The 9189-nt window shown below is 62.0% G+C and overlaps 1 protein-coding gene across 2 annotated transcripts; it reads left to right on the top strand.

Moving 5' to 3' along the window:
* The first annotated feature begins 637 nt into the window (after positions 1–637).
* Positions 638–7996, top strand: TCEA3 (transcription elongation factor A3). 2 transcript variants are annotated; one of them, XM_064471502.1, is made up of 14 exons: positions 638–836; positions 2451–2513; positions 2640–2745; positions 3106–3277; positions 3420–3488; positions 3718–3786; positions 3915–3998; positions 4293–4370; positions 4471–4625; positions 5067–5128; positions 6107–6256; positions 6869–7015; positions 7119–7190; positions 7326–7996. In XM_064471502.1, the coding sequence occupies exons 1-14, from the start codon at positions 768–770 to the stop codon at positions 7332–7334; spliced, it is 1305 nt and encodes a 434-aa protein (XP_064327572.1). In that variant the 5' UTR covers positions 638–767; the 3' UTR covers positions 7335–7996. The 2 variants fall into 2 exon arrangements, with proteins under 2 accessions (XP_064327572.1, XP_064327573.1); XM_064471503.1 differs by lacking the exon at positions 638–836 and adding an exon at positions 1732–1920.
* Positions 7997–9189: the final 1193 nt, after the last annotated feature.

Below are 9189 nucleotides of genomic sequence, written 5' to 3'. Positions count from 1 at the left end.
GCCTCCCGCTGCTGCCCGTTCTGGTGCTTGGGGAGCTCCTGGCACCCACCGCAGGCTGGCACACCGTGCACCGGGTGCTCCTGGGGGGCTCAGCAGAGCAAATGCCAATGCAGCCTTAGCAGCTGCCGGGTTTAAAAGGCCGCCAGAGGTGTTGGGGCGTCATTTGTCATCAGAGCTTGTTTCCCCCAGGGAACTTGCTGCTGCAGGACTGCGGGTTTGGAAAGAGCATCCCCTGCACCTGCAGAGCTTGTGCCACGCTGCATCGCACCCGCGCCTGTTGGAATCCCGGGCTGAGCTATCCCCGTGGCAAAGCCCTGTCCTGGGCGCTCTCCTTGCCGGCACCCAGCTCCAGCCCCGTGGCGGGCAGCTCCTCCAGCCCCTCAGCACCCCAGCACCCCCGGGCTCCCCTCGGGCAGGGACGGGCGTGCGTCCCAGTGCACCCCGCCATGCGCCTCCCCCCAGCTCCTGCAGTCGTGGCCCTGCCCGGCGCTCTTGGCTATATTTAGCCCTCCCCTGTGCTATTTCGCCTGCCTGGCAGGAGTTTATAACTGGCCGGGACAGCCCCACCTCCTTTCTGCTTTCTCTCCCTTCCCTTTCTTTTCCCCTTTTTTTCCCCCAGCGCTCTGCTCCTTTCCACCACCTCTTTGCAGCCGGCTGCCCTCCCACCCCTGCCCGAACCCCCATGCTGGCAGCGCCGAGCTCTGCCTGCTGCCGACTTGGTTTTGCTCCACTGGCTGCCGAAGCCCGGCGAGCGGCAGGCTGCCGGCATGGGGCCCGCTGAGGAGCTGGTCCGGATTGCCAAGAAGTTGGATAAGATGGTGGCCAGGAAGAGCACGGTAAGGCGGCTGAGCCCCTTGCACGCGTGTGCAAATAGGCACACATGCGCTTCTTTTTTGCATGCATGCGCATATTTACATGCATGTACGTGCAAGTTTGGATGTTGCAGCGTGGCTCGGGATAGAGGAGGGAGGGAGCGAAGGGGGGGGTTTGCTCTTTACCCCGCACCCCTCCCCCGTTGCTCGCAGTCCTGGAGGGGTTGAGCAGGTGCGGGGGGTGCTGAGCACCAGCACCCTGGGGTGCTGCCTGCGCTAGGCGAGCCCAGCCTTGCAATGTTGGAGCCAGCTCCCAGGGGTATTTCATTTTGCTTCCAGTTTGGGGCTTTCCTGCACCCCATTGCTCCTGGCTGTTGGGATCTGGGGGCAAGTGGGGTTGGGGGGTGTCTGTCCCAGGGGTGGCAGCTCCAGGCACCCCTCAGTGGCGCGGGACCACGGGCAACCGTGGGCAACAGGTGCTTGGCCCCCGGCCCGGCTGCCAACACTCGATCGGGGCCGGTGCTGGTGCCACGGGCTCAGCCCCGTGCAAGGGAAAACTCCTGGGGGGCGGGGCAGGGGGTCAAGTTGTGGGGCACACGTCGTCGTCCCCCCCCCAGTCTGGACACAGCCCTGTCTGTTGCACGAGCGTGTGCAAGCGTGCAAAGGGAGGAGAGGGGGAGCTGAGTGATGGCTCCCGGGTGGTTTTGGCAAGGGGGGAGCCAGGATCCCACCTGCCACCCACTGCGCCAGGTGAGGAGCCAGCCGGGGCTCCTGGTGATCCGGTTACGCGTGGGCGAGCGGAGCTGAGCCTGGCCCTTAAGTTAATATTTGACCATTTCCACCGGCCTTTGCCCCAACGACATGCAGGTTCCTGGGCGGGGAAGCCTAGATCCAGTGGCTTTTTTGGGATGCCAATGCTTGGAACCGAATCAGACCCCATGGGAGCCACACGGGCTCTGCTCCCCGCCGGGAATTACTCTGGGGTCAAGGGACTGACCCTGCCCAGCTCGCCTGCTCCTCACCCCTGTGCCTGCGCTTCGGGGAGGCTGCAGCGCCGGGACGTCCCCTGCACCCGTCGTAACAGGAGGGCCTCCTCCAGCCCCTCATGGTGGGGCGAGGGTCCAGCTGTGTCCCTTGGGGGGGGGATACCTGCAAGTTGGCCTCTGCTACTAGAGCTCTAAAAATACCATGGAGGAGGAGGAGGGCTCCGTGCCGGGGCTATGTTTAGCCCTGTAGCCGCTGCATGCCCGGGGTTGGGCTGAAACCCCGCAGGTGCGTGTCCCACAGACCCTCACACCCCTGCGTGGGGACACTCGGGCCAGCAGCCCGGGGCTTCCTTACAGAAGGGTTTTCCCAAGCTTTAAGGGAATCTCCTGCTTCCCACCTGGGAGACTTGACCCCGTGCCGGGATGATCCATCCGGATTTGGGATTGGGATATTTTCATGAGTGCATTGCTGCGGAGGGTCAGGCATTCCCTGGGGACTGGCCCAGTGCTGCTTCATGTCCCTTTGGGGTGCCCTCCCTAGCACTGCCTGGTGCTGGTGAGAGGAAAGGGGGGATGTGGGCTGCCTTGGCATGCCCCCCTCCCTTTTCTCTCTGGCTCCTCAAGGGTCCCCCATGGTCTCTCCCCACTCTAGGAAGGGGCACTGGATCTGCTCAAGTCCCTCACTGGCTACACCATGACCATCCAGCTGCTCCAGGTGAGGGGTCTGGGTGGTGAGGCAGCGGTTGCTGGTGGGGGAACACCCCATGGGGTGGCTTGTCTTGTCCCCCCGAAGTGCCAGCTGGCACATCCCTAAGGACACATCCCTGCTGTGTGTCCCCAGACCACGCGGATCGGGGTGGCCGTCAACTCCGTGCGGAAACACTGCTCAGATGAAGAGGTGGTGGCCTCGGCCAAAATCCTTATCAAGAACTGGAAGCGGCTGCTGGGTGAGCAATGCTGGGGAGAGGCAGGAACCCTCAAACCCCCACCCTCCCCATGCTTCTGTGGTACCCCAAACCCCTGATGCTCTTCAAGGGGGTCGGGGTGGGATCAGTCCTGAGCTGGGATGTCCAGGCTCCCATCCATCGCAGCCACCGTAACCCAGTCCTGCCGGGCAATGCATGGCCTTGATGAATTTTACAAGGGCTTGTTCTCACTCTGGGATGGAGTGGTGTAAATCAGCGTGTGCCCCCCGCCCCCCGCAAGGGCTGAGCATCCCCCCAGCCGTCGTCCCCCCCGGGATGCAGCTCCCCTGGTGCCCTGCACTGGTTTGGGCCATGCCTGTAACACCCAAATCCTTCCTCCAGAGTCTTCTACCACCTCGAAGAAGGAGAAGGATGTGGATGGGAAGAAGGAGAAGGACACGGATGGGGAGAAGGAGAAGAAGGAGAAGGGGCTGGATTTTCCCAGCTGCCCTAAAGAAGGGGTGAAGCACCCCAAGAACCCGGCCGAGAAGCATAAGGAGAAGCACAAGGAGAGGTGGGGGCCCCTGCCCGCTGTCAGGAGAAGGGAGGGAGAAATGGCATTTTTTTCTTTTCCCATCTCTAGAGCTATTTATTCCTTGGGTGAGGGCTGTTTGGACGGTGCTCGTCTGACCCTGCCCCACTCTCTCTGTCCCTAGGAAGCCCAGCAAGTCCAGCTCTTGTGCCACCACCCCCCAGGGCCACCATGCTGACTCCATCGCAGAGAGGTACCTGCCAAAGGGCACACTGACCCTTGTGCTGGGCTCTGCTGGGCACTGCCAGCCTGGAGGAGGCTTTGCTGGCAGCCTGGGGGCTGGTGGGGCCCGGGGATGACCTGGCCAGGGGTGGGGTGTGCAGGTGGGCAGGAAGGATCTGGCTCACCAGATCACAGTGGGGGCTACTGGGGCCAGGCTCACTGAGAGCATCTCTCCCTTCCTTTGGGCTTCTGTGGTGAAGAGAGTCCAGAGACAGCAGGAACCCCACTGTGTCCTCAAAGAAGTCACCTCCAGATGGCAAGAAAGAGAGGTGGGCGCCTGGGCTGGATGGGGATGGGAGAGGTTGGACCCCAGCCTCTCAATGGGCTGTGGACGGGGGGTCTGGACCCACTGACTGGTCCCCAGGACCACCCTCTGACATGGAGCTCATCCTGCCAGGAGAGACTCTGCCGACTCTAGGTCCTCCACCACCTCGGCCGTCTCCTCCTCTTCCTCCCCACAGAAGAGACTGTCAGGGGAGAGGTAAGGAGGGGGCGTCCCTGGGCAGCCTGGGGATGCTTTGGGGATCCCCTTTGGGGATGCTCCAACCATGAGACCCACGTCTGGGGTGGGTAGAGATGACTGGGAGCCCTGAGCTTGCCATGGGCAATGGGACATTCCCATGAGGAACATAGACTCCCCTGGGGAGATTCCTGTTGGCTTCCGAGTGCTCGCATTGATGTGCTGGTGCCTGAGGTCCTGTCACCGGCCCCTGTCCCCTGTCCTGCCTGCCCCATCTCTGGTGTCATCCCCACTGTCCCCTCGTGCCAACCCCAGGAGACCCTCTGTGGGCACCAGCCCCTCGCCAGCTCCCACCAGCTCCCGGAGGAACTCCAGCGACAGCAAGGAGGAAAGGTAGGAGAGACCCATCCCACCACCACGGGACCCCCAGCAGGTCCCCTGGGGCTGTGCCAGGACCCCAGCGCCTGCCCGTCCTCCCCGTGTGCCCCTGCAGAGCCAACAGCAGCAAGGCCAAACCGGAGACGCCGCGGACCCCCACCACCCCCTCCTTCTCGCCCAGCCCCTGCCTCCTGGCCCCCCGCTATCTCACGGGGGACTCAGTGCGGGACAAGTGCATCGAGATGCTGACAGCCGCCCTCCGCATGGATGGTGAGTGGGTCTGGGGGGTGCTGGAGCCGGGGGGTGCTGGGGCCCAACCTGGGCTGTTTCGCCTGTGGGACAGACCTCAGTAGCGACCCTACAATAACAAGCAAGGCTCTGCGTCCTGGGGCACCTGCAGCCCTGCAACGGTGAACTCACCCTGGCCTTGCAGACAGAGTGCAGCTGCAGCTCATAGCTCAGAGTTGAGCCCCAAAATGAAAGAAAAGAGGGTTGGTAGAGTCTGATAAGGGGTTGGATGTGGGGATGGGGTCTTTGTAAGGTTCAAGATGGGTAAAAAAAATAGGGTGTTTTGGGTTTTTTTTAGAGATGGAGTGCCTGGGACAAGTTGAGGGGGGGGAGGTGCGACTTTTTTTCAGGATTTCTCCATGCACAGTGAGACCCAGCTGGTTTCACACCTGAAAGTCACCCCTCTACCTCTCTGCCCTTTAGACGACTACAAGGAGTTCGGTGTCAACTGTGAGAAGATGGCATCGGAGATCGAAGACCATATCCTCTGGGGGAGCTGGGAGTCCTCAGGCTCCATCTTCTGGGACACACACACGTGGGCTCAGGAGTGGTGGTGGGGACAGGACGGAGGGTTGTGGGGACAAGGACAGGGTGATAGGGACAAGGACAGAGGGTGACGGGCTCAGCTGTCCCTGTTGCCTGCAGAGGGAGCCCGGACCCCGGCTAGAGGCTGGCGCTGATGCTGAGCAGAACATCCCCAAGGCACCTGCCTTAGTCTGGGGGTCCGTGCATCCCCCCCAGACCCCTCTGCTCAGGCTCCTGCCTTCATCCCTGGGGACATAAAACCCAAACCCAGCCAAGGCCTCTTCTTTGAGCCTGCTGTGGGTGCCCATGTCTCTTGGCAGCCCCAGTCCATCGCAGTGCCCAGACCGTGCCATGCCGGCAGGGACGGAGCCACCTTCGTTCCCCACCAGCTCAAGGTCTGGGGGCTCCTGGCAGCCCCCTGAGGCCGGGATCAGCCCCAAGGTGGTTCCTCCTCCTGCGTACGCTTTCATCTTTGAGCATCCCGAACCCTGCCCCTCTGTGCCCGGGGCCTTGTGGGACCCCAAAGCTGCCGCCTCAGCCTGTCTGCCCGCATCCGTGCAGGCAGCCAGCGGCTTTTTGGCCAGCCTGGGAGGACGAGAGCGGGCTGAGGCCTCTGCACCATGAACCCACATCCCAGCACAGGGCTTGGTGATGGTCGCTGTGCCCTGACAGCCTTTGGGTATTACAGCAGAGAAATACAAGGTTGTTTGCCCCACTATCCCAAGCTGTGCTTCATCCTACAGAACCCAAGGAGGGGGAGCTCTCCCACGCGTGGTCCCCTAGGGAGCAGAGCCCTGTTGAGATCGGCCACTCCACCTGCACGTGGGCACTGGCCCTGGTGGCAATCAACACCACCGAGCTCAGAGCAGCAGCAGGTGCCCACAGGGCTGGCATCCTCCCACTTTGCCCCCTTGATTCCTTGACGGACCCCACATATCTTCCAGGAGCTGAAGAGCACGGACATGAAGTATCGCAACCGGGTGCGGAGCAGGATCAGCAACCTGAAGGATCCCAAGAACCCCAGCCTGCGGAGGAACGTGCTGTGCGGGGCCATCCTGCCCAGCCTCATCGCCCGCATGACCGCCGAGGTGGGGAGCAGGGTGGGGGGGCACGGGGCTGGCTCTTGTGGGCCACAGCCATGCTGCCTCTGGGAGGGGTGTCCCACCCCCCCCCCCAAGCCTCTGCTCTTGGTGTTGGTGCCCAAGGCTGGGTCTTGGCTTGGTGGTGTCTGCACTGGGCTTGTCCCAGCATCTCCCCATCCTACCCTGGTGCTGGCTGGGGCAGGGTGAGCATCAGGCACAGGGAGAAAGCAGGGGGCACTGCCTGGTCTCCCGAGAGCCCTGCAGCCCCCCCAGCCCACGACAGAGCAGGGTGTGGGATGTCACACTAGCAGGAGTCAGGCTTGAGGTCCCCATTCCTCTTCCTCAACCAGGGTCCCCAGATCAGGTTCCTGGGACCCCAGCTCCCTCCATGGGGAGCCAAGACCCTGCAGGCAACAGTTCCCGTTTGAGAATGGGGTGATTTTTCATCTGGATGGGCCTGAGCCCTCCAGCAAGCACAGAGAGCAGGATCAGTCCTGGTCCTGGAGAGGATGGGGGGGGTGATGGACCACAGCGGCTTGCACCCTGTGCCGGCTTGGCTGCGAGCCCCTGGGCAGAGCCGCAGCAGTGCTGACGCTGCGGGGCCGCTGCTGGTGGCAGGAGATGGCCAGTGATGAGCTGAAGGAGCTGAGGAACGCCATGACCCAGGAGGCCATCCGGGAGCACCAGATGGCCAAGACGGGCGGCACCGTCACCGACCTCTTCCAGTGTGGCAAGTGCAAGAAGAAGAACTGCACGTACAACCAGGTCAGCCCTGCAAAGCCCCTGGAGCTCCCTCCTGACCCCAGGAGACCCTGATTTGGGGAACACCGGAGGGGTCTCTGCTCACCGGCCACCCGCCCCCTCCCAGGTGCAGACGCGCAGCGCCGATGAGCCCATGACCACATTCGTGCTGTGCAATGAATGTGGGAACCGCTGGAAGGTGTGTGCCCAGTGGGGGGTGCTCTGGGTGCCCCAACCCTTCCCTGGCCCCAGGGGGTGGCAGAGCCCCCCCGAAACTGTGCCAGGGGGCTGGCTGAGGGCTCACCACCCACCCCTGTCTCTGCTTCTCCTGCAGTTCTGCTGACAGCGCCCAGCGATGGGGCTGGAGGGGACGTGGTGCGAGACGGGATGCTGCGATGGCCACATCAGGCAGCCAGGCTGGGGAGAGAGGGTGACGGGGCAGTGCCAGTCTGCCCATCCCGGCTCCCTGTTTCCTTGCACTGGGCTCCCTCGAATATCCCGGGAAGCCAGGCTCCAGCGAGAGGCGGGTTTGCTCAGGAAGACCCTGGTGAATTTGAGTGGTTCCTCCCTGTAAATACCTGCCCTTTGCTTGGGGTGCGCTGGGAGTCACTGAGAACGGACACGGCCCTGGAAAGGGAGACTGGTCTGAACCGGGCAGCTTGCCCTTCCCTGGGGGAAAGCTGAACTTGGATGATCTGGGGGCAGGAGGGATGTTGCCCCGTGGATGTGGGGCTGTGCCACTGTCCTGGGGGCCAGGGGTGGGAAGGGGCCAGGTTTTACTCCCAAAACACCTTCTTCTTTACCTAAATGCACACAGTGGGAGGACATGGAGAGAGACAGGGTGGTTGGAGGGTGTCCAGATGCCGGAGGGATGCCACCATGTCCTTCTGCTCTGTGACATACGGACTTGGCTCTAGGGAACAGTTTCCCCAGGAAAGAAGAAGGGATGGGGGCAAAAGGAGTGGGAAAAACCCTCCAGCTAGAGCAATAAAGGTGTGAACTGTCTTTGTGGCACAGACTGCTTTGTGAAGTGGCGTTGGGACCTGTGCCTTGGTTTGCACCCCCCCAGCTCAAACTTCATGGTCCACCAAGAGCCCCCAGCCAGCTCCAGCATATCTTGAATCTACCAGCCCCCAGCCTGGGTTGTAGTGGTGCCTTGATGCACATCCATCACCTCCCTGGTGATTAAAGACCTTTAATTAAGGTTGGAGCAGCTCCTCAGCTGGGTCTGGATGCCGAAGGCTGTCCCATGGCAGGGCAGCACCTCCACTGACAGCCGGGAGGGTTTTCCAGGGCCAGGGCCTTGGGGACTGGCCGGGAGATGCACCTTTGACTACGGGATGGAGCCTTGGGGCACCAAGCCCATCCCTCGCCGCCACCAGCGGCTCCGTTTGGAGACAGCGAGACGTGACGGGGACGCAGGTAAGGTCACGGTGACTGTGGGTGACCACAGACAAGGGTGAGGGTGCTGCCCCCGTGCCTGCCCTCGCTGACAGGCAGGAGCAGAGGAGGACGGTGGAGCTGTTGGGTTAACCGATTGTTAATTTTCTAACCTTGGGCTGAGGTCTGAATTTTTCCACAGGCAGAACTCAAGGCAGTTTGCACCCACATTTGGGCACTAGCCCATGAGTCCCAGGGGTCCTGGCAGCCCAGGGAAGGGTCACACACCCCTGAGAGTGCACTTCGGGCTTTGGTGCGGGTTAATAAGTCATTAATAAGCCTCCGAGGCAATTATTTACACTTGCAAAGTGTGTGTGGCTGCAGTTAAAGAATATAGTGGATTGTGGGGGATGACTAAAACATCAGCATGACCTTGTGCAGTGGCAAGCAGCGTGCGGGGAGCGCAGGACAGGCAGCACTGAGCCAACAGCGCGCAGGACCAGGGCTCTTCTCCTGTCCCTGGGGTGCAAAAAGGCATGTTTGGGTGGGACAAGCCCAAGACGGGGAATTTGGACCAATATTTTTTGCCGTTCAGGCTAGCAAAGGTGTCTGAGCAATACTGGAGGGAGCCTGGCCCCAGACACTTTGTGATGGAGGTCCTGGCGTCCCTATGTGTCTGCCTGTCCCACAGGGAACATGTCCCCGGGGGAAATGTCACCCCATGCACCCCCCCAGGTCCTCTGAGAAGTCCCAGAGGAGGAAAGGGAGCAGGGAAGGCAAAATGGAGATCTGGGTGCTGCTGGAGGCTCCCCTGCCAT

This window comes from Phalacrocorax carbo, chromosome 22 (genome assembly GCF_963921805.1).
Source record: "Phalacrocorax carbo chromosome 22, bPhaCar2.1, whole genome shotgun sequence".
Lineage (NCBI taxonomy): Eukaryota > Metazoa > Chordata > Aves > Suliformes > Phalacrocoracidae > Phalacrocorax > Phalacrocorax carbo.
Note: the sequence above shows the minus strand (reverse complement) of the source record. Positions and strands in the feature narration are given on the sequence as shown.

Excerpts from the sequence above, each read along its gene's own strand:
- TCEA3 (XM_064471502.1), top strand. The coding sequence starts at position 768 with ATGGGGCCCGCTGAGGAGCTGGTCCGGATTGCCAAGAAGTTGGATAAG. Across the intron at positions 2,514-2,639 it reads TGACCATCCAGCTGCTCCAG|ACCACGCGGATCGGGGTGGC; the intron begins GTGAGGGGTCTG and ends GTGTGTCCCCAG. Across the intron at positions 4,626-5,066 it reads AGCCGCCCTCCGCATGGATG|ACGACTACAAGGAGTTCGGT; the intron begins GTGAGTGGGTCT and ends TCTGCCCTTTAG.